A 27,493-nucleotide genomic window follows, 5' to 3' on the forward strand; every position below is an offset into this window, starting at 1 on the left:
GGGCTGTGGGATCAGGGTGGTCTTGGGGTCGGGGCCATCCCACCCCATCACCAGCACAGCGACACAAGAGACCAAACCTGGGGGGAAAAAAGTGCCGTAGAGAAAAAAAAAAAAAGTAATTTTATTAAAGCCAGACACTCTGATAGAAAAGAAAAGTAATAAAGGGAAAAGAAAAATAAAAAGCAACCCTTTGTCATCGGAGTTTGCAAGTTACAATGGTCACGTTGCGCACAGAACTACCCATGGCATCCACAGCGACACAGGGAGAGCGATGGGCACAGGGCGGGGGCGGCGGGGGGCCAGCCCCCCCCCGGCCCCCGCCTCCGCCCTGTGCAAGGCCTTTTTTTTTTTTTTTTTAATTATTTTTTTCTTTTAAAACAGTTCACAAGAAAATTCATGCTAAGAGACACACGACGTTGTAGAAACCCCAAAACAGCCTCTAAAGAGTATTAGGAATTTTTTTTTTCTTTTTTTTCTTTTTTTTTTTTTGTCCTTTTAAAAGTTGTAGCCTTTTTTAAACAACATCCAGACGAGTAAAGCAGGGTGCGCATGCAGCGGGCGCCTCCGACACATGCACAATGCAGGCAGCGCTTTTTTTTTTTTTTTTTTTTGCCTTTTTTTTTTTTTGGACCATTTTTGCAACATTTTCCTTTTTTTGTCCTTTCCCCCCCCCCCAGTTTAAACCAGAATCAAGGTTTGTGTTTTGTTTTTTTTTTTTTTTTTTTTGTCCTCTTGCTACAGCGAAGGCACCGCGTTCGGTGCTCACGGACGGTTTGCATGATGCCATGAAAGGACGGACGCACACGCACGCAGACACACGCTCACGGAGAAACCAGCCTGATGGGCAGCGAGGTGAGGTTGGGGGGGGGGGGGGGGGAATGGGTGCAAGCCAGCGCCGCGCACCCCCTCGCCCAGCACCGTGCACCCCATCACCCAGTGCCACCCTCCTGGTCTGGAGGTGGGGGGGGGTCCCCCGCAGCGTGGCACCCACCAGTGGCAATACCTGGGTGGGGGGTCCAGGGTCAAAGCTGGGGTGCAGCAAAGGGAATGCCCCCCCCCCCAACAGCGGGAGCTTGCTCCCAGCGGGGTGGGTGTCCCGGCACACCCATGGGTGCTACCAGGATGGGGCTGCACTAATTACAGCCCCCCCACACACCCCTTTGCACCCACATGTCCATGTCCCTGGGGGGGGGGGGACACTGGCACTTGTCCCCCTCACACCCCCAGGACAGCAAGGTGTTGGGGGGGGCTGTCTGCAGGTCCCCCCCTCCATGGGTGCTGGCAGGATGGAGGGGGGCACGTCCAGCCCCGTGGGAGCACTGGGATGGGTGTGGGTTGGGGGGGGGGCTGTGAAGGGGGGGAGACAGTGGGGAGAGGGGTGACCCCCCCCCCCATGTCCCGGCCATAAGAAGCTGCGGCTTTGCTACAGTGTTTCACTTTGGTACCAAGAAAAATAATTAAAAATTAAATAAAACGCATCAAGTGACCGCTATTGCTGCCGGGAGGTGGGTGCTGCAGCACCCCGGGGGCCGTCACCCGTGGGAGTCAGCGTCCCCGGGGGCACCCAGCCCCTTCCACCCCCTGCTCCAGCGAGGGACTGGGACGGGAATGGGACAAGGAAGGTGCTGGACGGAGGGTGCGAACTCAGCAGAGGGGCTAACAAGCCGCTAGGAACCGACCCTCTCAAAATCACAAGGAGCTATAGTCTAACCAGGGAAGAAAACCCACCCCCTAATATACCAGACGTGAAGAGATTTATTTCTTTTCTTTTCTTTTTAAATATTTATATATATATTTATATTACGTATATTATATATATATAATATGTAAATATATTTTTTAAAACAATATAAAATGTTAAGACACTTCACTTAAATGTAAAGAGTTGCTTTTTGCAATCCAAAGAAATTGCATCATGATTTTTTTTTTTTTTGTTTTTTTTTTGTTTGTTTTTTTTTTTCTCTTTGTTATTCAAAAAAGGCTCGTTCTTCTGTACAAAAATGATTGATATACAAAAAAAGAAAGGGGGGGAAAAGAAGAAAAATAGTAATAATAATAATAATAATAATAATTAAAAAAACCAACCCAAGGACAAACTAGCCAACGAAAGGAGTGATTCGATCTCGTGTTGCACTGCGGCTGGGCTGCGCTGGCGGCAGCGTTGGGTACGGGCGCACGCAGCGCACACGCACGCACACACACGCACACCCCGTGCACACCCCGTGCACACCCCGTGCACACCCCGTGCACAACCGGCTCGGCTGTGCTGATGGGTGCTGGACACGGACAAGCCATCGCCTGCCCTGCACCCTGCGGACCCCCCCCCCAACCCCAGGTGCCCCCCAGGTTTGGGGTCCAGGGAAGGACCAGGGTCACCAGTTGCGGCGTGGGGTCCCCGTCCAGCACCTCTGCCGGAGCGGGGGGACTCCGGGGACCCATCCTGCCTGCTTGTCCCCAAGGGCGTTTGGCGCTCGGGAGGGGGACGGAGGTCGGAGCCCCCCCCCAAGCATCACAGCATCCCTCTGCCCCAGCCATCGCACCCACCCGGGCGACCCTTTAAAGTGCTCAGTTCCGACCCGAGGGGGAGGACGCGCACCCCGACTCGACCCGTTTCCATCTCCCCCCCTCCCCATTTTACATCCTCAGCCTTCGTCCCCTCCGGCACGCCCGCGCACCCCGCGGCACCTCTCCCGGCTCCCCCTTCCCCAACCCTCGCACCGTCCCCCGTCCCCCGGGAACGCCGGGGGTGGCGGGGTGCTGCCCGTCACCCATCGCCGTGACCTGGCCGGAGCGCCGAGCATCCTCTCCTCCGGGCGGGTGGGCGTCGCGGATGCCGGGATGCTCGGCGGGGGAACGAGCGGTCGGGTCGGGGGGTGTCGGGGGCTTCTTCGGCAGCCGCCGTTTCCCACTTTTCCGAGGTGGGATGGGTGCTGCCCGCGCGGGCAGCGGGGTCGGGCGCTGCCCGCCGTCCTCCTTGCTTGAAGCTGGTGAAACCGGTGGAGTGAAGCTCTGAGAGCTCTTAAATAAACAGAAAAATGGCAGGGTGGGGGAGGGAGGGAGGGAGAAAAACCAAACCAACAGCAACCCAAACGAACCGAAACGAAAAGGAAAAAAAAGAAAAGGAAAAGGGAGGAGAAAGAGAGAGAGAAACAGAAAGTGGCTGGTTGGCCATTGCAGAGCGAGATGGGAGACAGAAGTCGGGCCGTGGCGGAGCAGAGGCGAGACACAAGTCGGGCCGTGGCGGAGCAGAGGCGAGACACGAGGTCGGCCACATTGGAGCAAGACATTGGAAAAAAAAAAAAGAAACAGAAAGAGAGGGACGGGTGGCGATCCCTCCAGGTGCCTCAAGAAGACAAGTCCCAGGGAGGAGGAGCCCAAGGAAGAGAGAAGCCCGGCCCCAGGAGCAGGAGAGCGGTTGGGTGGAGCTGGCAAGGATGCTCAGAATGAGATGGAGGAGTTCCTTGCCCCAAAGGAAGTCAATACGGGGATGGATGTTCTGCCAGATGCGGGTTTTTCTGAGACCGCGGGGGAAGTCTCACTAGCCTCTTTAGATGGTCTAGCGGCCTAGAAAGAAAAGCAAGATTCAAGGAGGAGGAGGAGGAGGAGAAAGGGGAGGAAAGTCAGACAGTTTCTTAAAAAAAAGACAAAAGAAAGGAAAAAAGAAAAAAAAAAGGAACGGGGGGGGAAAAAAACCAAACCAAACAACCAAGAACCAAACAGGAGTTTGTTCAGAAGCAGCATTGAGTTAGGCCTGAGGTCAAGCAGCTGGAAAAGGTCCACCACAAACAGAGCACGAGATGAGCTGGTCCCACGCGTTACTGGACGGGAAGGGGACGTCCCCGAGAGAAGGAGGAGGAGGAGGAGGAGAGAGACGAGAGAGAGACACACAGATGGACAGACGGACATGTGGACAGACAGGCACACACAGAGGCGGGCGGGCGGAGGGGAGAAAGGCGGGGAGGGGGGACAAGAAGGGCAGCGTTAGACCGGGCGCGCCGAGGTGCCGTTCAGCCGAGCGGGGCAGAGCTTCGGCAGCCCCCACGCCAGCCCCGGCTCCTCCGAGAGGTGACGGTGCCCACCCCGGTCCCCTGCGCCCACCGTGCTGGTGTCATCACCACCAGCAGTGACGTGACCCAACCCTACTCATGCAAAAGCTGGTCCAAAGGGAGCCGGGATGCCGGGAAGGAAGGATGCTCATAAACCTTCCTGGAATGGGGAGAGGGCTCCTCCAGTCCTCCCCTCGCCCCCGCCGCAGGGAGGTGGGCTGCTGGGTGGGTGTAGGGCCAAATCTTGCCCAGGGAGAGCAGCGAGGGCAAAGAAGCAGCGGAAAATTCCTGGTCCGGCCACCCCAGCGAGGGCACCGGTGGGTGCCAGGGGCCGGGTGACCGATGCTGCCACGGGGTGCCCCGAGGCGGAGGCGAGGAGGAGCACGGTGGGCAGCGGGGACTGTGCTGGTGTGTGGCCTCTGGGGAAGGGGACTTGGTGGCCTCCCTGGGGTCCCCGGGACCAGGAGATGCTTCCCAGCCCCTCAGGGCTCCCAGCACAGCCCTTTCGGCCGGTGTTTCTCTGCTCCCCAGCCCATGGGGCAGCCCTGGACAGGAGGCAGAGGGACACCCCCCTCCCATCTCTCCCTGATTCTGCAGGGGTGTGAAAACCCACATGCACGTGCGTATGCTGGAGGGGGCTGGCAGGGAGACCCCAGCCTCGAGGATGGACCCTGCCCGGGGACGTCTCGCCACTGCCCTGAGACCATCTCAGTTGCGGTCACGACAAACAGCACCTGTGTGGCTCCGACCCGGTGCCAAAGCAGCCGAAGGGGGGACGGGGACGGGGGGCTGAGCCCTCTTGCCAGAGCCAGAGGGGGGAACGAGGTGCCTATTTTGCTCATGCGACATTTGCCCAAATTGCATCAAATCCCCCCCCGACCCAGCTACAGCTCCAGAGAGCTGGGAAGAACCTCCAGTTTATCCAACAGGGTTTATGGATCCAACAGAATGAGCAAAATCGGGTTTAGTGGGTGGTTTGTTAACGCCAGGCCCAGGGAAGGGGATCGAGACACAGAGCGGGGAGCAGGGAGGAGAGGATGGGGTGAACACCCTCGTGGTCCTGCTGCCCACCGGGGGGGCAGGAGACGGGAGGGGAGGGCTGGGAGGGGAGAGAGGAGAGGCGACGGGGGGGTGTTGAGGGCAAGGAACTGGCTGTGGTTACCTTGTCTGTGGCCTGAGCGAGGTGGAGAGCCACCGCCAGCACTGGGGTGTCAGCAAGAACAGAGGGGAGCGAGCCCCGCCACCCACGGCAGGAGCGGTCCCCAGGGATGGGAGAGGGGTGGGTGCTGGGCCAGGGTGGGGGACACACCATCCCATCCCAAAGCGCTCCTCTTCCAGCTGCTGTGGCCCCCCCACCCTCTCCCCACACTGCCGGGTGCCCCGGTACCATCACCCTGCCCTGCTCCCAGGATGAGCTGCTTTTGCGGACACGGCATCACGGTGCATGGAGGGTCCTGGCTCTCTGAAACCTCCCAGCAGAGGTTGGGCAGCCCCAGCCCCGGGTAAGCGAAGCCCCTTGGAGCCCCTGCGCCAAGCACGTGGCTCTGCAGCGCTCATCGCCGTGGCCAAGATGTTCTGCAAAGAGGTCTCGAGGTCCCCCAGGGTGAGGGGACCAATGCTGGGGCTCAGCCCCGTCCGTCTAGCACAAAGGGCTGGGGGACAAGTGACTCCAGCTTCGGCCTCACACCACACTGGTAATGAGTTTGCCACTCTCAGCACAAAGTTGCGTCCCTGCCCCCCAGCAGCCAGCTATGGAAACCACCATGCTGGGCGCAAACCGGGGCGAGAGCCCGCCCCGCGCTCCGACAGCCAGGTCCCTGCATCCCCAGCCCCACCGGGCTCAGCCAAAACGAAGGGAGACACCGAGAGCGCCCAGTCCCCGAAAGCAGCACCCGCAGGGTGCCCTCCATCCACACCCTCGCCCCGTACAAGGTAGGGAGGAAGATGCCGAGGCCGTGGGCAGCCTACGGCTCACCCTGCTACCAGGAGAGCCGGCCGGAATGGTGCTAGAGATAGACTACCTGCTGCTGGCCCTGGATCCGCATGTACTCCATCCGCTGCTTTATGTGCTTGCTTTTGTCGGGGCTGCCCTGCTGGCTCTGCTTCAGCCGGGACGCCGGGTTCACCACCTTCATGGCTGGGATGGAAACGCCACCGCTCTGTCGGGACAGAGAATTTGGGGGAAAGAGATGTTAACACCGGCAAGTGGAAGCCCCCACTGGCGCCGTTGGCAGCTGGGCGCTGCCAGCGCCGGGCGTTGGATGCCTGGAGCTGTGCCGAGCCCCCGCGGCACCACTGTGCCGTCCCTGCCCGGATGGCCCACGGTGGCAAACCCGGGGACGCCGGCTCCACGTGCCAAAGGAGCCCTCGCATCGGGCAGCGCTTTGGTGAGCTCAGAAACCAGCCAGGACTTACCGACAGCCACCGCTGCAACGCAAAGAGGGAGTTAGGGGCAGACACGGCAAACACCGGGAGACCGAGGGCAGGAGGAGAGCATCCCCGCCGGGGCAGGGGTGCACGGCCAAGAGAAAGGAAAAGAGGCGACGGCAGGCAGAAGCAGATTCCAGGGGGAAACGGCGGCAGTGGGAATACAGAGGTTTTTATTAACTAGCTGCGCACAGATGGAGATACAGAGAGTTGCAAAAGCAGCAGCGAGGGAAGCGGTACCTGTACGCGTGTCTCCTGGCACTGTGGGTGCCTAAAGCGATGCCCGCACGGGAGCCCGGGCAATGCCACACGCCACAGGCTCGCCATGTGTCCCCCCACTGCCTGGGGCACCCCGGATCCTCTCCCTGCCATCACTGCTGCCTCCTGCCTGCCCCGGGCTGGGCTTGGACCAGCTGCTGCAGGCAGCAAAACTGGCAGTGCCAATGCCGCCCCGGAGACGTGCAATCGCTGCCCAGATTGCACCTCCGACGGGAGAGAGCCAACGGGTTATCGCGGTGGGGCCAGGTCAATAAATCAGCGCAGGCAGAGCTCTCTGCGCTGCCTGTCTTGCCTGCCCTGCTTTGCGATCCTCAATGGTCCCATGGATGGGACACGGGGACTCCTGTACCCCACGGGACAAAGAAATCCAATTCCTGCCTGCACCGCGCTTTCCCCAGTGCCCCAGCATCCCTGGCACGAGCAGGCACTGGATCTCAGCCTTCACAACCAACTCGCAGCATCCTTGAAAGGTGGCACAAGACCTGCCCTCTCCCACTCTGCTTTCGGGACCAACTAAGCCAAGCCCCGACTGCGCAGCCTCTCCTGCCAAACCCTGAGCTGAGCTTTGCTTTGTGCCTACCCATGCCCGTGCCAGCCACAGCCATAAATCCATTCCACAGCTCTGGTTCTAGTTTGCCCGGCTCCGGCGGTGCAGGGGGAGCTGACAACAGGAGAAATTGCAGCTACACCCGGTTGACGGCCCATTCACCCAGCGAGAGCACCGCAACGGGGCCGCAGTGTCGCCGAGAACCGGGGCTGAGATAATTGCTGCAAATGAAAAAGGAGATTTATTCCCCAGCGCTGACTGTTAATAAAGGAGCAGGCTGACGTCGGAGCGGCTCAGGGTGTTTTCCCCCCTCTTTTCCCAGCTATTCAGCCAGCCGAGCGGCTGCTGCGGATTCCAGCAGAAACCAATTTGGATGGCTTCAGGGAGCCCGCGCTGTGATTTAATTAGGAGAAACAGCTGCCATGCTCAAACTGCAGTTCATTAGAAAAGTGCTTATGCAAAACAAGGGATGCTGCTTCATCACCCAGTGCACCCAGCCCTTGCTGGCCCCGTGGGGTGCTCATCACCAGCCCCGTGCTCCTCACCAGCGGAGTGCTCAACCCCAAAACCTGCCAGGGCAGAAGATACCAGGCAGCTGTGGTCTAATTCGGTGCTATGCACAGCAAGGGATGGGCACCCAGTGGCACCGGCACCAGTTCTGCTGCCTGCAGTCTCACTCCTGTTTGCCTGCACTCCCCAAACCCGTTCAAGTGACAGGGAGAAAAGGAGATTCGTTTTCCACCTTGGCTCTGCCTGGAGGTAGAGTCACAGAGAGGGAGCAGGTAGAGGTGGAGGAAGAGAGACATCAGAGTGAGTCCAGGGCAGAGCACAGCAAGAGGGATAACAGAAAATAAACCTGCGGCGTGTCGAGGGGGAGCTGCGGCTTGGGTAGCAGAGGCGGCTTGGTCTTGCTTGGAGATGGACTCTCGGGAGCATCGTCTTTGGTCTGACTGAGGTCCAGGGCAGTCTCATCATCACAGCTCCTGCGTTTGAGATCCCCCGGACCTTCCTTGGTCTCCTCGCCGGCATCCTTGGATCCCGCTTGTCCTAGCAGTTCTTTAGGGAATACAAATTCAACCGAGGGATGGCTGCTGATCTCACTGATGGTTATCTCCAGCTCACGGATAGTTTCTTCCAGGCTATCCAGTCTCTGGTAGGTGCCTTCATAAATCTCCTTGCTGCGCGCAGTCATGGAGCGGTGAGGGGACAAGTGCCCTTTGCAGAGCCCCTCCGCCGCCTTCCCCCCCGCCCCAGTGTCCTCCGTGCCACCTTTGCCGCCGGCAGCCGGAGCCGTGCCACCCCGGCCCTGCGATGCTGCGCGATGGCTTGGCCCTGAGAAAGCAGCGACCTGCTCCTGGAGACGCTCAGCCCGGGACTGTCCGCTTCCCTGCGGGGCTGGATCCCTGCCTGGGAAAGCTCTGGGATTTGGCACTGGGCAGGCTGGGGCTGGTGAGGTGTCCTCCCTTCGTGCTCGTTTGCAAACCCCAGCAGAGTCTCCAGGAGGGAGCGATGCCTCCCGCACGCTCTGCCTGGCTCCTCCTTGGGGGTCCCCATCACCGGGAAACCGGGGGACGGCGCCGGACCCTCTGTTGCCTGCACCGGTGGAGGGGACCGCTGCCTCTCCAGCTCCAGGACCCCGGGGACGAGGAGGCTGTGCAGCCAAGAGACTTTGGTGAGAAGCCTTGCTGCTGCCTTCTTGCCTGCCGGCAGCGTTCAGAGCAGCGTTCCCTCCTTCTCCCCCCGCAGGACAGCTCGTTTTAGGCTTTGAGAGAGACGGGACCTTGCTGGCTGCTAGAGGGAACCTCCACGTCTCTCCGGTTGCATGGGCATGGCCCCGAGATGGGCTGCTCGGGGGCTGCGGGGCTGAGGCTGGAGGGTACCCAGGTGCGGACGGAGACTTTTTGGAGATGCCAGGAGACACACAGCATTTCCTTCCCCCCTCGGGTGTAAGCTCCCCTCCTGCTCCTCCGCTGCCGGCCAGGTCCCCGTGCTCCGAGCAGCCCTTTTCCACCCACACCTCCGGTTCGGCTTCGGGGGACGGCGGTTCGGACACCCACTCGGTGAGCACAATCTGCGGGAGGGAGAAAGCCCTGCTCCCCGGGGCTGCCAGGGCCAACGGCTCCTAGGTAGAGAATTCAGACAGATTAAGAGCCGGGAGAGAGCGGGAGCTGCCGGGGAGCACTGCGTGTCCACACACACTACTTGGGTCCCCCATTGCTGGTGTCTCCGGGCATCGTAGTGCTGCAGGGAGGTGTTTGGCCATGAAGGGAGATGCTCGGCTCCCTCCTGCCCAGCCCTGACGTCCCATCGGTACCCACAGCATGGACGGGGACTGGTTTTCTACTGTGCTTAAGGCAACCTGGGTCTGCGAGATTTTGGCAATAACTTGCCTGGAGTTTTTAGCAAAAATGAGTCGGTGTTGCTGCACCTCCCGCACGCCTTTGGAAACTCGACTGCCGCAGTCCGGCTCGGATTTCTCCCATGCTGGTATAAACTGGCACGGCACTGGTGCAAGAGCAGAGCCCAGCCCTCGCGGGCTGCTTGGCCCCACAGGACACCGCTGCTCCCAGCAGAGCTGAAGGCAGGGGACGAGCCGTCGCAAATGAGCTGCCAAGGGGCACCAGCCCTTTAAAACCCCGAGCAGCAAGAAGTCACCTAGAAAAATGCTGTCCTTCCTCCCCCACCTCTCTGTTCTTGTCCCAAGGGAGATGCAAGGAGCCGTGCAACGCCTGGGGGACTAGAGCCAGCCGTGCCCTCGGAAGGCGAGCTGGAGAGATGCTCTGGCAGAAGAGGTGCCCCCCCTGCAGCTGCAGCCATCCCTGCCCTGGCCCGGGGGGCTGCTGCCTCCGCAGGGGCTCCACGTGCAACCGGCACCGGCACCGTGGCCTCACGGCAGAGCCAGGCAGTACAGCAGTTTCTCCATGCTGCCGGCTGGCACAGGATGGGCAGAGACGATGTCTGCCCTGGCTCGACGTGTCTTACTCGTGTCCCAGCCCTGGGGGGCTGAGCAGCACCCGGGGCAGAGAGGGAAGGAGGCACGAGCGCTGGGATGGCTACGGAGCTCTGGGGCCGGAGCTGGACCCGTTCAAGCTCTGGGGAGAGGGGTCCTTGCCCGCAAGGAGAGGAGATGCTGTTCTGGGGAAGCCGTGGTTGAGTCAGCCCTGCTGCTGGGTCTCCCAGGAGAGGGGAGGGACCCAGCGGGACCCCTGCAATGTACCCAGACCCCCACCAGAGCTCACCTCAACTAGACACTTTCTGGTGAGGGGCTCAGCAGCACCCTCTGTCCTGCTCTTTGCCCCCTTGTTCTCCCACCCTGGGCATCCCCCCGCTCCATCCCATCCACTCTCCGGGCACTTTTCTTTCCTCCTGCTCTCTCCACCCCAGATCCCAAGGGAGGATGGAGGGCAGGAGAGCCGGGAGGGAGCCGGGCTCAGCAGCCGGGAAGGGTGATGGGCACAAGCCAAAGTGGGTCCCAGCAGCCGCTGGCCTCCGGTCCAGCCCTTCCTTCACCTTCCACCCGCATCATGCACACGGAGTAGGGTCTCCCTGCGCAGGGCACGACATGCATCGCCCACCACGGCCCCCTTCCAGCGACACCCACCCCGGGCACCCAGTGCAGCATGAGAGCGGTGAGCCCTCCCCGTGCCCTGCCCGGTGCGGTGCTGGGGTGGCCCCTTCCTTCCTCCCATCCATGTAGCTGCAGGATCTGGCCCTGACGGGAGCTGCAGCAGCCCCGTGCTGCTGTTGCATGGGTTAGTGCTCGGTCCTGTGCCATGTCAGTGCCGTACACGCAGTGCCGGTGAGCAAGGGAGTGGAGAGAAGCCATTAGTTTGTTAAATCAGAGAAAGAAGCAGAAGTGAGTTAAAAAGAGGCGGGAGAGGAGGTGGTTAAAGTGCAGCCCGTCGGCAGGAGAAGGGATCGTCGCTCGGAGCGAGCTGTTACCTTCCATCCTTCGGCTGCAACGGAGGCTCCGTTGGGCCACATGTCTGCGTGCCCAGGGGAGACGGCAGCCGTGAGCGGATCGTAACGGAGCTTGGGAAGGAAAGGGGAGGCAGAGCTTCTCTGAAACACCTGGGGAGTCAAACACGGGGGGTTGGAGGAGGGAGGCTTGAGGGTAATGACGACGCAGCCCATGCCTGCAGGGATGCTTGGCAGGGTTACGCCAGGACCAGGGCTTGGCAGTCGTCGGCAGCGAGCGAAACTTCGGCTGTTCTCATCAGCCGCGGAGACACCCCCGTCCCTCTGCTGCCAGCAACATCGCCGGTCCCACTGCCTGCAGCATCACCGGTTCCCCTGCCTCCTGGGGGAAACCCAGCCAACGAAAAGCCATCCGCTACCCGCTTGGGCACCTTGCCCGTAGCAAACAGGGGGAGGACGTGGGGCACAGCCAGCCTGGGGGAGCTCAGAGCCTGAGGATGGCATCTCAGGTGGGATCTCTGCAGGGTGCCCTGTGCACAAAACCCAGCGAACCTCCAGCTGAAGCTGCGTAGCGTTAAAAAACAGAGTTTGGTTTAAAGCCCCAGACGGGGTGGAAGTGCTGAAGAGAGACGGTGAACCAGGCACGCAGCACCTGAACCCAGCGAGGGGTCCGGCAGGGTCTGCCCGTCCCTGCGGCATCGCGCTCCTGCTGGGATACAGGCGAGGAGGGGGAAGCCCGCGGCTGTGCCGATGTGTGGGATGTCGTTTTACCGGACCCGATCCCAAGGTATTCCCCGCAGTTGCCCGGAGCTGGGCACAGCCACGCGTGAGCGGACAGGGCAGGGTGGGCATCGCCTCCAGTGCGGGTAAACTGGGGCATCCCGCAGCCCCTCCCGCGCTCACCTCCAGCTCCGCAATGATGCGGTCCTCGTCGTCGTCGTCTTTGATGGCAGACGCAATGATGGGAGGGGTGGACGCTGGCCTGACCACCTCCGACACCGTCCGTCTCAGCTTCACCTGGGGCTTCTGGGTCTCCAGCTCCTCCGACTCGGCCTTCTGCAAAGGGGGGAGCAGGGCGGTGAGGGGTGGGGGGCACCAGGAGCCGGGGCTGGTCTTGCCGATGGTGACCGGCTCAGTCCAGCCCAGCAGCCATCCCACGGCCCCGCTCCCTACCTTCATAAAACCAGGCTCCTTCTTGCTGGTGACGATGACTTCGCCGCTGCGGGTTGTGGTCAGCCCATGGGACGAGGGGAAGCTCCGGCGTGGAGGGGGAGGTGGCGGCGATTTGGAGGGTTTCTCGGTCCGGTACCGTGGAACCGTCAGTTCGTCTGGGCACAAAGGATGCTGTGAGGGCACGAGACCTTTCCCTGCCCCTCTAATACAACACCCCGAGGGTCTCCCGCTGCCTCCCCGGGCATAAACCTCCCTTCGGGGCAGCAAACGGCTCAGCCCAGAGAGACCCACCGGTGACGGCACGGCCAGGGGACACGCAGGATCACGCACCCCCCCAGAGCCCCAGGATCTGGAGGTGGACCCCAGCCCTCCCCACGCCGTACCTGATCCCCTGCGGCCGTTGGGGTCCCCCTTGCCCCCCGACTTGGGTGCGTGCTGCGGCTTGGAGGGTTTGTGCTCAGGCGTGGAGGCAGCGCTGCCGCTGCCCGTGGCTTGCTTGTGCTTGGCAGCGAACTCCAGGTCGGGGATGGCCTTCATCAGCTCGGCTTGCGTCTCCTCCAGGAGACGGTTGATGTCCTTGGCGCTGTACTGGGTCAGCGCTGCCCGCTTCTCCTCCCAGTCCCGCTCGGCAGCCTGCGGACGGCAGGCAGAGCCCGCTGCAGCCCCCAGCCATGCGGCAGCTTCTCCTGCCCTTGCAGGCAGGAGGTGACCCGCAGCTCTTCTTGCCACCCCCCAACCTGCTGTGGAGCCCGGGAGGGGTTGGCAGGGGGGGCCACCGCTGCCCCCATCCCCAAGCCGCACACCCCTCGGAGTAAAATCGGCGGTGCTCCCAAGGCTGCATCGCCTGGGGCTCCCCACCCTCCAGACACCCCAATGGCTACAAACCCAGCGAGGAGGAGGATGGACCCAGTTCCTGTCCCCAGTTTTAGCTGGGAGACATAGGGATAGACCCTCTAGAAGAGGCCCCCAAACCCCCCCCCAGCTGAGGAACCCACCGCAGGCTCTCACCTCCACGGATACAGCTTTGTCCGCACTCTTCTTGCTGGGGGTCTCCGGCCCCGTCTGGGTCTTGGCGGGTACCATCTCCGGAGCTCGGGAAGGGTTATTGCTCTTGGAGGGATGGGTTTGGGTTTGGGGGGGGCTGTGCCCAAAGCTGGGCATGGCCAGGGTCTCGGTGACAGCCGTCAGGTGGTGGAGGTTCACTGGGGGGCTGGTGGGCATCTCCAAATCCAGCCCTTTGCTGAAGTCGGTCTCAGGGGCCACTTTCTTGGGGGACTGGCTGAGGTTGCTGGGGGAGGTCCACACGCCCTCGTCCACTTGCCTGCCAGGGACAGAGCGAAGGTGCTGGGGTGGCTGCACGGTACGGGGTGGGGGGGTTACTGCACCCTTTCCGAGCCACGCCACAAAAAAAACCTCGCTCTCCTGCAACTCTGCGTTACGTGGCTGGAGGTTTAGGTTCTCTGATGTCTAGGAAGGGGTTGGAGTTGATGCTACAGCCTCTCTTGGGGGAGCACACGAATGAGCTCCTCTACCTGGCTGTCCACTTTCATGAACCTCGTAGGAAATCGGATCTCTCCGAATCCTGCCCCTCCGTCAGATCTGGCTGAAACTGCCCTTGGGATTCAGGAGTTATTAGGGCTGGGGAATGACAGGTAGGCAGATTCAGACACTGCATGATCTTATAAGCTCATTTCTGTAGAAAACCAGGCTAGCAATGAGCCCGAGGCGAGCCCGGTGCCGGAGCGCTCCTCCTGCAGCGTGGCCGAGCTGTAAGCCATCCCGAAAGGTCTCGTAATGGGAAGAGGCAGGTAGGCTCAGCCACGGTGCATGGCCCAGCCTGCCACTATCATTAGACCTGGAAGATGATTTTTCTCCAGCAGAACATTTTTCTGGTCCTCGGGAAAGAGATTTCTGATCACGCTAAGGGTTGCCTTTCTATCTGGAGATAAGACCACGCTTTTTTCAAGGTGATAAGGAAAAGTCAGTTTAAAAAGAGGGGTTCTCACATACACACTGGAAAGGACCGAGGGCACTTTTTAGTTTCTTAGCAGAAAAATGAGCCTTTTTTCAGCAGCCCTTAGGATTTGGATCCGAGACACAGAGAGGATACCGGCACACACACGGGGGGGCACAGGGACAACTGAAGAGACCGGCTGAGTCTTCCAAGGTGCTTAAGAGGCCGGAGTTGGGGCTTGGTGCTCACCTGCGGATCTGGGCGAGGGTGTCCGTCACCGTCTTGCAGCGTTTGAGCAGACCGTCGAGGCGGTTCGGCTCCTCCTTGAGGAATTTGACTGCTTCCACCTCCACCCGCAGCACCACCCGCATCTTGCTCTGCAGGCTGGGGAACTGGGCTGGGGTGGGAGAGTGGAGGGGGGGTCATCAGGGCCCCATCGTGCCAGGGACCCCCTCCTGGTGCCCGGCTGGCCGTGCCAGGGCACCCCACAGCCACCAAAACCGTCACAGCCGTCATATCCATGGCAAGAGCACCTTGCCAGACGGAAGGGGATGAATCCTGGGAAGCCTGGGCTGGTGTCCCTCCTGCTGCCCGTGCCCATCATCCCTTTTCCATCCACCCGCAGGCACTGATTTTAGCCCCTGAAGGTGCCCCCCTCCACATCCATGGGCACCAAACACTGCTCTGGAGCTGGGGGCTTGGTACCACGGACCCCCGGGGACTCGGTGGCAGGGGCTGATGCGGAGCAGTTTGCTCCTGGCTCCCTGCCTGGTGCTCTGCTTGCCATCCCGGCTGCTCAGCATCACTCTGACTTTACGGAAAGGCTGCAGGAAAGCGGAGCTGCTCCTACCTCAGCCCTGTGCCCCCCGGCCCTCCCCAAAAACCCCCCCTTCCCCGCAGCCCCTGCTTCTCGCAACCTCAGCAACTGCTGCCAAATCATCGTTTGCTGTCTGCCTTGGCTCTGGCAGGCAGGAGCTCTGCCACTTTGAATCGAGGTGCTGGGCGTCTGTTTGCAAAAGGCAGGATGGGGACAGCCCAGGGACGGCAGGCTGCAGGAGCCAGCAAAATCAAGGACAACGTGCACGGCGGGGGGCAAGTGCAAGGTCCCACGGGACGGGCAGGCAGCAGTTCCAAGCAACCGTGAGCTGTTGGAGGGGGGGGACCTCAGGCAGAGTCCGCAGGACTGATTTGGACAGCTAGCAGAGCAAACAGGGGCAGGCAGCAGGAGCGTGGGGTGCTGCCCTCGACCCTACAGCAGCCCAAAGCCTGCAGGGGACACACAACGCTGACAGGCACCCAGGGGAACCTGCCCTGGGGATGCAGGAGAACACACCGGCAAGTGCGAACGTGCAAACCCTGGGGCAACCTGGAGCAGCCCCCCCACGTGAGGATGGAGCAGGGAGATGCGGGCAGGCTCCACTTGCCACCCAGCCCCGGACCCGGCCACGTCCTCACCCTTCAGGTCTGTCAGCGTCTCCCCCAGCTGCTTGAGCACCACTGCCTTCTCCTCCAGCTCCTGCACAGGGATGAGCCGGTGGTTGTGGGCCAAATCCTTCTGGATCTTCTCCACCGACTTCTCCAGGTCACTGTGAGCACAGAGGCAGGGCAGGGGTGTCACTGCTGCTCCGGGATGCTGGAGACCCCCAGGGGGTGGTCAGCCTGGCAGGTCCCCCCGCAGCACAGGGGAGAGGACAACCGGGCTGGGGACCCCTCCTCATGCTAGACATGCGGTCAAGGCTGTGGCCTGGCACCGTGCAGAGCTGCCGATTTACGCCCGTGGAGGGTCTGGCCCATCAAGATCAGCGTGCAAGGACCCCCTCCCCAGCTGCGTGCCCAGCCCTGGCTCACTTGAGCTGCTGGGTGATCAGCTCCTCCTCGTTGAGGTAGCGGAGCCGTTCCTCTTCCACCAAGCTGCGCTGGCGCTGCAAGGGGTCCTCGTGTTTGCGCATGGTGTCCGTCACCCGCACGCTGATCTCCGTCTCCGTCCGCCGCAGCATCGTCTTCACCGTCTCCTGGTTCTGCAGCTGCAGGGACGAGGAGGGGGGGGATTCAGGCTGGGCAAGATCCCCCCCGCAATGGGGACCGGTGTGGGTTGCAGGGCTGGCCGCTGTGGGGACAGCTCTGAGCTCGGCGTGGGGAGGGATCCCCTCGTTCTCCCACACCCAGCCCCGTGCAAAGTCACCGGGAAAGGGGGATCTTCCCGCTCTGGTGCTGGACCCACCCCAGTAAGAGCTGGGCTAGGTTGGGGACACCCCCCCCCCCCCCCCACCGTACCCACCTGCAGCTTCTTGAGCTGCTGCAGCTGGTTGCGGAGGTCGCTGGCGTTCTGCTGCAGGTCGTGGAGGTGCAGCTGCATGTGCAAGCGGGTGATGGCAGTGGGCTGCCCCGCCGGCGTGCTGGTGGCGGAGGGCGGCGGGGGCGCGGGCACCGGTGTCCCCATGCCGCTGCGGCTGGTGGCTGCGGGGAGGGCAAGCAGAGGCTGCTGAGGGAAGGTAGCCCACCCGGGGGGAGGTTGCAGACTCTGCTCCTCTGCTTTCCCGGGAAAGACCTCTCTTTCCCCACCCCGTGCTTCGGTCCAGCAGTTCTGGGTGGTCTACCCATTGCCCCCACACTGGTTCCAAGGAGAGGTCACCCCAGAGATGCCCCTTAGTGGGACTGGGGGGGTCCCACTGGCTGCCAGCACATGGTGGGGGCTGCAGAGCCCCCTCTCCCGTGCCCACCCTGGGACTCCCAGGAGCCGCGGGGCAGAGGGAGGGGGTGTTGTGGGGCGAAGGGCTGGCTCTCCAGTCACTTACACGCTGATGGGGGGGTCCCGCCGTTGGTGGCTTCTGTCTTCTCGCTGCAACGAAAGAGAGGAGGGGAGCGAGCGTGGACCCGGCACCTCTGTCCTCACCGGCTCAGGGGGATGCAGGGGCACGGCGGGGGCTGGTGTCCCCCGGGGAGGGGAGGCAGGACCCCCCAGCCTCGGCAGCAAACAGCCCAGCTGGAAGCATCCCACTCCCCGCAGGAGACCCCGGGGTCCCACCCCTACCCTCCCTGCTCCTTACCTGGGGGTCTCGGCCTCGGAGCCGCGGAGCAGCGCGCTCTGCACCAGCCCCGTCAGGCTGGCGATCTGCTTCTCCATCGCCTCCATCCTCTCCCTGCCATGGGGAAGGGAGAGGGGCCGGGTGAGGAGCTGGCTCCGGCACCACGGACACCCTCAGGCTTGTCCCAGCCTCACCCGCACCCACCCACCGGGTCCCTGCAAGTCCCAGGAGGGACGTCAGGGAGACGGCAGCAGTGCTGTCACCAGCTACATCCACCCCCTTCATTCCTTCTCTCTTCTTGCCTCCAGCTACCCCCAATCGCTCCCCTCAGCCCCGCACAATTTGGTGCTTCATTACCCATCCTGGCACCTCTACCGCCGTGGCGACAGGGCAAAACCTTCCTCCGCTCTTCCTCTACCTCCCCAGCTGCACCGACGGACAACCATCCGAGCAGCAAAGTTCACATCCACGGGGGAATTTCCCCCGCGCCCCTTCTTACCTCGTTTCCGTATCCTTAGCTGGTCCAGGGGAGCCGAACCCCGAGAGCGGGCGATCGCTGGGGCCGGGAAACAGCTCCGGAGGACCAGAGGAGCTGGGATTGCGTGGCTTGTTGACGGGGCTTTCCATGAAGACGGAGGAGCAGGAGTCCTTGCGGAAGGACTGACGGACGGGTGAGGAGCGGCTGGGGGGTCCCGAGTAGGGGCTGTGCGGGCTTTGCCCCGGCTGCACGTCCACCAGCCGGCCATCAGCCATCTTCTGCGGGGAAGAGGGGGGCATGCGGAAACCCAAGCCGGGTCCATACGTGTCGCTGTAAATGGGCGCGTTGGGCTTGTACAGGCTGTCCTCCAGCTCCGTCTGCAAGGCGGCCGCCGAGTAGGTGCTGAGGGAGCGAACGGACCCCCGCTTGTACAGCCCCCCCGAGTAGCCAAAAGGGTCTCCCATGCCAGCCAGGGACTGGGTGGAGGTGATGCTGAGCCGGCCCTCGTGCACCATTCCGTAGGGATCGGCGTACAGCCCCTCGTTCTTCACCAGCACCACGTTCTTGCCGGCCAAGTCCTCGTCCGGCTTCACATCCCGGCGCTCCAGGATGGCGCTGGGACTGGGCGAGACGCCCTGGGCGGGCGGCAGGTTGGAGAGACGCTCGCTGTGATGGACGGGGCTGCCGGCGTAGGAGGGCGGGCGGCCCCCGCTGTAGGACATGCGGGAACGGGACGGCGAGGAGGACTGGAGCACCGGCGGAGGGGAGCCCGAGGTGAGGTGGGAAGCCGGGGACATGTTGTTCAGCCGGCGGGTGGGAGACGATTCCCTGGAGGTGTACACCATCTCCCTCTGCGGAAAGGGGCGGCGGGGTGGGGGGGTCAGCACCGCGTCCCTGCGGGCTGGCCCCCCCTGCCCTTGCTCTGCCTGGCTGGCACCCTGCCTTGCTGCACCTCTCCAAAGACCAAGGTCTGCAGATTCTGCATCTTCACCTGGCCTTGGCAAAAGGCAGCTCCCTCATTCCCACCCAGGAGTGGGATGATTTATTCTGATGAATCCCCTAATTATCATGTTTATTACCCTGCTGTCAGGCCCCAAACATCCATTCTCTTAAAGTAACACTTAACAACGCTGGAACCGGGCAAGATAAATCACGGTCATTACTCCTTCCACAAACACGCGCAATTACCAGTCCTTGTCTCCATCGCTTTCTCTCTTTACTGGTCCCAGCCCGCTGAGTGCACCCACACCGCAGGCTCTCCCTGTGACACCCCATTCCCCCTTACCCTCAGGTCGCCATTGGTGATGTGCGAGGCTGGGAATGAGGCGTAGAGTGGCTCTTTCCTGTAGATTTTAATGATACTTCTGTCCTGGATATCGCTGAAAGAAGAGGCAGAGCCATGAGCATCTGGGACAGGCAGCCACCGAGCCCCCAGCAAGTCCCAGCCACAGGACTGCACCCACACCCACCCTTCTGCTTTCATCCCACTAATTTCCTCGCTCTTCATGCTCTTAAAAGAAGGAAAATCAATCTGAGGTGGATTTCTGAGCCCCCCCCACCCTCACCGGACATCCTCCAGCTCGTAGAAGACATTGCGCGACTCGTCCTTGATGAGGATGGCAGTGTTGGGAGACTTCAGCATCCCCATGGTGAGCTTCTGGGGGAACATGTGGACAATGAGGGCGTGCAGAGTGTCCATGCTGCTGATCTCGTGGGTGATGTGGACGCGCCTCGTCTCATCCCCAAACTGCAGGAAAAGGACCCCTGGAAGCAGAAGGAGCAGAAAGCGGTGAGGTGTGCCCGCACCCCTTCTCCATGCAACGCCAAAGGTGCGCCGAGGTCAGCGATGGAGGTTCGCCCACCTCCACGGAGGTCTCCGTGCGAGGGCACGGGGACCTCTGGCCACCCAACCTCACCCCGGACCAGCGAGGCCAAAGGCAGCTCATCCTCCTCGGCCACGCTGCACAACGTGCAGTGCCTCCCGCTCCTCCTGGGGTTATTTGGGCAGATACAAACCGATCCCACACCCGGCACACGCCGGCGTCCACCCGCGGAGGTGGGCAGAGATGTTTGGCGTTTGCCGGGCAGGTACATGCTGCCCATCCCGGGGGGGGGATGCCGAGCCCCGAGGGTACCTGGCGATCGCAGCTTCGTCTGGCTGGTGGAGCGGGACAAGGGCAAGCTCTGCCGGAACCGGTTCATCCTGTTGAATCCCAGGGGCAGCTCTGCTTCCGACATGGTTTCCAGGGATTCGGCCGAAGCGAAGGAGAGTTTGGCTTGATCGGCCAAGCCGGGTTGGGAGCCCTGGGAGTGTCGGGAGCTCCTCGTCTGGAAGGGGAGAGGAGAGAGGTCAGAGGAGAGCTGCGGTGGGTACCCCAGCCCCGGTCTGCTCCCCTGGACGCAGCCACGCGCTGCTCCCGCGTTTCCTCCGGAGGTCGGTGCTGGGATGGAGCGGCTCGGGTGAGGCGAAGCCGCATCCAGGGATGCTCAGTCCTGGATCCCCAGCTGAGTCAGCACACCAACGTGGTCCAGATACAGTGCCAGCTGGAGGCCTCTTCCATCTCCTGCTCTAAGCATGTACAACCATTTACAGTGCCCTTGCCTCCTGCAATCGCTCGCTCACGTTTTCCGCTTCAGGCTGGCAGCACGCTGCATTTCAAAGCCGCCCGGTGCCTTTGAGTTCCCCCAGCGGCAACCCACTCGAAATAAAACCAGCGCTAGCTAGCTGGTGATGGAGCCAGGGCTCGTATGCAAGCACTGGAATAACCTTAGCAATTACAGGAGGTTACACATCCATTACACCAATGAACCAGCTCCTGGGAAACATAAATGCCCGCCTTATTCTGGAAGCAAAGCAGCGGCAAGGTTTATGGCTGCTTGAGTAGGGGGAAAGTAATGGGTTTGGGTTTATAGCGGTAAAAATTTAATATGCCAGGAGTCCAATTTCACATGGACGAGCGTATATCCACTGCATAGAAGTTCAGGCTACAGACGTGGGCTTTCTGCACAAACGTGTCCAAACACACAGCCGAGTCCCCTTGCCACAGGTACCCGCCCGGCAGCGGAGCAAACGCTGCCTGTCAATACCCCGAAATACAAGGCTTGATTTTCCAGACACGCATTTAACGTTGGCAAATCAAACCGAGAGAACAAACAGCTCCTGGGGTGTGGAAAAGGCAGCATGGAAGGGACAACAGCTCTATTTTAAGACCAAAAAGAAAAATCAATATGAAATGATAACAGCCATCATCATCATTTAAATTAGACATTAATTGGAAGATTTAATTAATCCTGCGGGGCGGGGTTTTCTAGGACTTGAAATGTTCTCGCTGTAGCTAATTGCTGGAAAATTGACTGCTTAGTTTTGTTGTTGTTTTAGCACAAAGCACGCTGGCAGCGCAGATGCTTGAAATCTTACATTAAGAAAGGGAAGCGGGGCAGGACTGAACGTGGGCCAGCGCGTCCCCCAGCCACGGGGGGCTGGTGGCGGGGGGCTTCGCAGCGGGTAAGGAAACCGCAGTGAGCAGAACGCAATGGAGACACCAGTCTCCTCTCCCCTACGGTCCCAGCGTGCAGGTCTTTGGGGCGTAGCAGCTGGTTTTTTGGGGCTCCCTGCCCTTGCACAGCCCTGGGAAACCTTGAGGGCTTGCGGTCCCCCGTCTCCGGCTGTCTTGGCCTGGGTTTGAGGTGCTGCCCCCCCCCAGCTCCCAACCCAGGATGGATCCTTGGCCACAGGGAAGCGCAGGGATGGGGCAGGCAGCACGTGGCCAGGATGCGACCCACGCTGCCGGGGCTGCACCTTAGCCTGGCTTCGCCCTCCTGGCAGCCCTTTCCTCTCCGCTCCTTCCCCTGCTCCGCGCCAGCGGGGTCTCACCCTGCCCTGTCTCCATCCATCCCTCTCTGCTCCCCCCACCCAAACCCCCCCCCAGCCAGAGCCCACATCTGGGCTGGGCTTTGACAGCCCTCGAGCTTTCACACGGGATGACAAAAGGCGGCTGGCTCACAGCCCCCTCTCCCCAGGATGCGTTTTGTCTGGAGAAAATAATCATAAGAAAAAAATTGATTTACCCGACGGGGGGGGGGGAATCGCTGCCTCCCCCTCCCCGTGGCACCACAGGACGGCTGAGACCGCGTTGCCATGTAGCATCCTTGTTGCTACGGGCTGCTGCGGTGTGCGTGCCTCCGCGCGTCACCCCAACACGCTGCGCTCCCTACAGCCCCTATAGCACAGCACCCCGACATACTGCAGTCCCTACAGCCCCTATAGCACAGCACCCCAATGTACCGCAGTCCCTATAGCCCCTATAGCACAGCACCCCAATGCACCGCGGTCCCTACAGCCCCTATAGCACAACACCCCAATGCACCGCAGTCCCTAAAGCCCCTATACCACAGCACCCTAATGCACTGTGGTCCATAGCACAGCACCCCAACGCACCACAGTCCCTACAGCCCCTATAGCACAACACCCTAATGAACCACAGTCCCTACAGCCCCTATAGCACAGCACCCCAATGCACTGCAGTCCCTATAGCACAGCACCCTAATGAACCACGGTCCCTACAGCCCCTATAGCACAGCACCATAATGCATCATGCTCCCTACAGCCCCTATAGCACAGCACCCCAACACAGTGCGGTCCCTATAGCCTGCGGGATGGCTGCGGGAGCGTGGTGGTGGGAAGAGCTGGCTGCTCCAGGTGAGCCCGGACCCCTCCTGCCTTCTGCCTCTACCCTGGGGTTGCAGCTGACCTCAAGTAATTAAGCTCATCTGATGGAGCTAATTATGGCATCAGTCAAAAAAAAAAAAAAAAAAGGAAAAAAAGGGCAAGATGGAAATTAATGGATTTTTAGCCTGGAAGGGACTGTTCCAGCCTGATGCTCAGCACAATGTGCTCTCCCGGCCCGAGCAGGGACCCAGCGGCTCCACAAAGCCCTCGCTGGCACCAGGGCAAGAGCCGCACACCCCCCTCCGTGGGCACGGGACCCTCCGCTCCTGGGCACGGGACACCCAGCCACCCACCCAGGGCCAACACAGGATGCTGGCGAGCTGGAAAGGACCGACCCTGCGGTGTGAGGCGGGGGGGACACGACTCTAAAAGTGCTATATGGGGGTGTCTCTGCCATTTCTCCCCAGCCACATCGGCTTTGCCGGGGGGTGCCGCTGCGGGACCCGGGTGCCCACGGAGCCTTGCAGCCGCAGCGGGGAGTCGAGATGCTCGGCGAGGGGGGAGCGCAGCGGCTGCTCCGTCCTTGGCCTCCAGCAGACCGTTAATGAGCCGACTCCAAGGGAGTTGTTTTTTTATTGCTCTGCCTCACTAATGACTTATCCTGGTATAAAATAATACGTTAACTGACAACTCAGCCCCCACACACCCTGCGTCCCACCCCTGCCGCTGGCTGGTGCCGACGTGGCACGGCAGCCCACGGCAGCCCACGGGTCGGCTCCGCTTCCCCCCCCCAACCCGATTCGCAGCACTCGCAGCCCTCCCACGGAATAGGTGGGACCCGATCGCAGTCACCGAGGCCGTGGCTCACCCCGAGCGCGGTGGGACCTGACGCTTTCATGCGGCTTCATCCATCACCGTGGAGTCTAAAATGGGTGCCCAGGATCCCTGCTTTGCTGGAGATGCTTTGGTGGGGGCCCAATCCTGCCTTGCTGGGTGCCACCCTGGAATGAACAGTGCCTGGACCTGTCTGCGCCAGCATCTGCATCGACAGAATGGATGTCCCCTGCTGTCACGGGGGAACGTCACCCCAGCGAGCGCTGCCCCAGGCTGGAGGGGGAGACATGGGGCTGTGGGTGCTACCCCGGTCCTGGGGGCATGCAAGGCTCCGGCTCCCCGGGTGCCTGCCAGGGCCAGTCCTCAGGGTGCATGGGCTGAGCTTTCAATCCGATGCAGGATGAAAATAAACATCTAACCCTCGCCACCGTCTGCAGAAGGGAAAAGGTATTCTCTGCCCGGGCCACATCACACACCACAGCCGTGGAGGAGATATCAAAGGCTGCAACAGTCAAGTACCACGCGCGCAATAACGATCGTAATATCCTCCTGCTTTGGGAGCACTTTCCATCCCCAAATCCTCACCTTCCCTCCTGCCTGCTGCGTACCAAAGCCCCAGTGACCAGACCGTGGCGAGGATCGATGCTGGCACCCACGCACCCACCCAGGGCACAGCTCTGCACGCTGCAGGGAGGTGACCGAAACCCACCTGGGACCCCCAGCCTGGGAGCAAAGGTGTTTTGCCCCCTCCCCTTCTCAGTTATGCCCCCCCCAGGGGCAATTTTACCCAAGCCCAGACCCCCCACACGAAGGACTCGGTCTCCTGCAGCTTCAGAAGAACCCGACGTCTCCTGTGGGCACCGAGATCTTTCCCCGCGGCATCCGAAACCCACCCGCGGTGGCAGCGAGGGGCTAGAGGGGAGGGGACGCAGCTCTCCCGCTTTGCTGTCCCCGCGCCGCAGCAACGCCATGCTGGGAGATGACCCATTTCTTGCCGAACTAGCGTCACAGCACAGGGTTAATATGATGCCTGGCTGATTTCTGCCACGGCGACGTGTGCTGGGAGCCCAGCTCGGGGTCAGGGGCAGCAGCAGCATCTCCCCTCAGCCTGGGGTCCCGCTGCCTGCCCCCCGCCACGGTTCGGAGCATGGGAAGCAGCAGGTTCACGAGCAGAAGGCGAAGGAGTGCAGCTGCCCAAAAGCAAAACAAAAGCCAACCAAGGCCACGGGACAGCGGCGCGGGAGCTCCAGCCCCGGCTGGCACCGCGGGTGGGAAAGGTGTGGAGCAGCTTATTTTTGGGAGGGCAGAGCTGCGGCCGATGGGGTGATGGGCACCAAGCTCAGGGTGACTGCAGCCTGCCCTGGGGGAGAAACCTGCTCGCTATCTGCCAGGGAGAGGTTTGAAGCCCCCGGGAGCCTCCTGCGTGCTAGAGCAGAGGAAATCTCGCTGGTGCAGAAGCACCGGCGAAGCTTCGCAAGCTGGGAGTGCATCATGGGTGCTATTTTGGTGGTTTTCCCAGTGAAAACCCACTCACAAAGCACCCGGCTCCCCCCAGGCCCCTCCTGAGGAAGGCAGCGGGAACATCCCCCCACGCCGGCGGGGACAGGAGCATCCCCAGCCCCTCCGCACCTCCCTGGGAGTCTTATGTAAAAGAGGTGGGATGGGGAACGAAGGGAGACTTGGGGGCTTTTGTCTTTTATCTCGTCAGAGCTAAAAAAAGATACAATTAAGCGATTCTTTTAGCTCCTAAAACTCCAAACAATCCCTTTACTGTCAGTGCTGAAGCAGCTTCATTATATTTGCCTGGCTAGGTAAGGATTCTTCTCTCCTCCTTCTCTCCCCCTCCCTTCTTCTTGTCCCCATCCTTCCCTCCCTTCTTCCATACCCCTTTCCCCTCTCCAATATTACCCTCCCTGGCTTTGCAGGCTGAATGCTCAGGGCTGGATGGAGGGAAAGAGCTGAGGTGCCACTGGTGTTGGGGGATCCGGGTGAGGAGTGGGACTGTTCCTCTGGATCCGGCGGTGATGGGCACCACAGTTATCCCACGGGAGTAGGGACAAGCAGTGGAGCTGCTCGGTCTCGATGGAGAGCCGAGATGGCCGCAGGGAAGAGGGGGAAAGTTTAGGAGAGGAGCAGAGGCACCAGGGGCACAGAGAAAGGTGGCAGAAGGAGTTTGGAGGGAGCAGAGCTGGGAGAGCTGGGGCAAAGAAGCAGCTCTGGACCTCCCACAGGGCACTTTAAAGAAGATAAGAGAAAAGAAAAAAAAAAAACAAGAAAAAAATGTGTGGGGAAAGGATCCTGCCCCGGGACAGAGCAGGGCACTCTGCAGCTGTTCCCATGCAAAACTCAAAGCCACCGGAGCTCATTAATATTTCCGCTCACTTCCTAAGACAGGCAGCAAGCCTGACCCTGCAAAGGGACCCTCAGAGATGGAGCAGAGGTTTTGTCACAGCGGAGACAGTCGAACCTCCGCCAGCACCTCGCTCCTACCCACAGCGGGCTCCGAGGGCAATGTCGGACTTGACCCGAGAAGAAAGCAGCCATTTCGGGCCCGTTTCTGCCTGACCCCTCTGTACATCACACACACCAGCACTCAGCAACCTGCGGTGCTCAGGGGTGTTTCAGCCATGGTAAGAATATTATTTGCAACAAGGAGACCGGGCAGTATGGGGGGGGTCCCCAACCACACGGCTCCTCTTCCCTCTTCCCAGCTCAGCCCAAGCTCTACAGCCTGTCCTGGCAGAGAAGCCAGCCCCTCTCCCCTCCCAAAAACCAGCTGAGACAACCAGAACACAGCCCACAAGCACCGATACAGACCTGTACTCGCAGCTGGGAAGGATAAGCCCTCGCCGTGCTAATGCCACAGGCAGCGTCTGGCCCCGAGCTCAGCCTCTCCCCAGGATCCCAGTATCACCAGGCGAAGCAGCCCAGGCTGCGCTGGGCAGCTGCTGCAAGGGCTGGGTCCAGCGGCAGCCCCCAGACCCCCCCAGTTCACGCTCCATCCTGCCCCATTGGCAGGGACGATGCACTGGAGCGCGTTGGGGCCGGCCGGGCATCGCCCTTGGACGGGTGGATGGAGCCCTGCAAAGGTCCCGGGCAGCCGCGATGCTCTGCCACGCTGCCACTTTCCCAGCTCCCATCTGTTTGCATCTCTTCTGCCGCGCCGCATGATGGGGATAAAGGCGAAGGCCCCCTAAAATCCAGTCCGGCCAGCTTGGGAAACAGCTGGCATGGAGCTGGCAAGGCCAGCCCTGGGCAAAGCAACGCAACCGGTTATTTACCAAGTACATAAAACCCAGCTCCAGCCCCTGGTTGGACACTGATCTGGATTAATTCCTCATAATCCCCTTCTCATCATTTAATCCAGCATCTGACTACAGGTCCCATCTGGTGGTGTGCTGAGCGCTCAGGATGGGTACTGGAGCTCAGCACCCCGATGGTCCAGGCTGTGCTGGGGATGAGGAGACCCCACCAGCCTCCAGCTGCAAAGCAGGGAGCGGGGAGGGATGTTTTGGCATCGCTGCTGTGCCGATGCTCGAGCCATCGCCGAGCTGGGAGTCACCCCAGGTTCTTGCTGCGGGACCAGGGTGAGCCGCCACAGCTTTCTGTGCCATCTCCTGGCACAGCATCCCTCAGAGCTGGTGCTGGGAGTAGCCATGGGAGAGGGCAATGGGACCCCTCACGTGGGGCTCCCACCTGATGCTTCTTGGACCCTTGCTCTCCACCCCTCTTCTCCACCCCTGCCTCTGTCTCCCTATCTAGAAACAAAAAAAAAAAGAATAAAAATACCTATTTCTCTCAGCCATTGCCTGCATCCCTACCCCTGCCTGTGTGCACATCCCAGCCTGGTGCCTGAGGCCTCCTCCCCTGAATTCCCAGGCTTTGGCTCACCGGAGCTAGAAGGGACCGTCCCTCCTGGCAGCGCAGGGACGGTGACACCGCAGCGCAGCCTCCGCAGGGCAGGGCCAGCGTGCCGGCAGCTGGATGGGACAGTCAATATTTACAAGCCAGAGCTGAAGGGGACATCTCTGAAAGCCTGGTCCAGACCGCTGCTCCCAGCCCGCGCCATTGCCTGGGTAAATGGATCTCAGAAACAAAGGGTTGGGGAAAAAACAGCGGACACAGCCCATTCATCTTCCCCA

At 61.2% G+C, this 27,493-nt stretch overlaps 1 protein-coding gene across 1 annotated transcript in view; it reads right to left on the reverse strand.

Annotated features, from left to right (window-relative positions):
• Positions 1-2,909: 2,909 nt before the first annotated feature.
• The window catches only part of SRCIN1 (SRC kinase signaling inhibitor 1), a 49,151-nt gene continuing 24,567 nt past the window's right edge, over positions 2,910-27,493 (reverse strand). Inside the window, exons 4-21 of the mRNA XM_075036445.1 lie at positions 19,984-20,176; positions 19,414-19,612; positions 19,134-19,227; positions 17,870-18,699; positions 17,392-17,484; positions 17,140-17,183; positions 16,623-16,801; positions 16,193-16,368; positions 15,800-15,930; positions 14,594-14,741; positions 13,399-13,711; positions 12,774-13,023; positions 12,391-12,545; positions 12,121-12,273; positions 11,242-11,370; positions 8,156-9,421; positions 6,068-6,205; positions 2,910-3,564 (exon numbers count right to left, since the gene is read on the reverse strand). Of these exons, the coding sequence (XP_074892546.1) occupies positions 3,439-3,564; positions 6,068-6,205; positions 8,156-9,421; positions 11,242-11,370; positions 12,121-12,273; positions 12,391-12,545; positions 12,774-13,023; positions 13,399-13,711; positions 14,594-14,741; positions 15,800-15,930; positions 16,193-16,368; positions 16,623-16,801; positions 17,140-17,183; positions 17,392-17,484; positions 17,870-18,699; positions 19,134-19,227; positions 19,414-19,612; positions 19,984-20,176 (4,617 nt within the window). The 3' untranslated portion in view covers positions 2,910-3,438. The remainder of the gene's footprint in view (positions 3,565-6,067; positions 6,206-8,155; positions 9,422-11,241; positions 11,371-12,120; positions 12,274-12,390; positions 12,546-12,773; positions 13,024-13,398; positions 13,712-14,593; positions 14,742-15,799; positions 15,931-16,192; positions 16,369-16,622; positions 16,802-17,139; positions 17,184-17,391; positions 17,485-17,869; positions 18,700-19,133; positions 19,228-19,413; positions 19,613-19,983; positions 20,177-27,493) is intronic.

This window comes from Buteo buteo, chromosome 9 (genome assembly GCF_964188355.1).
Source record: "Buteo buteo chromosome 9, bButBut1.hap1.1, whole genome shotgun sequence".
In the NCBI taxonomy this organism is placed as follows: domain Eukaryota; kingdom Metazoa; phylum Chordata; class Aves; order Accipitriformes; family Accipitridae; genus Buteo; species Buteo buteo.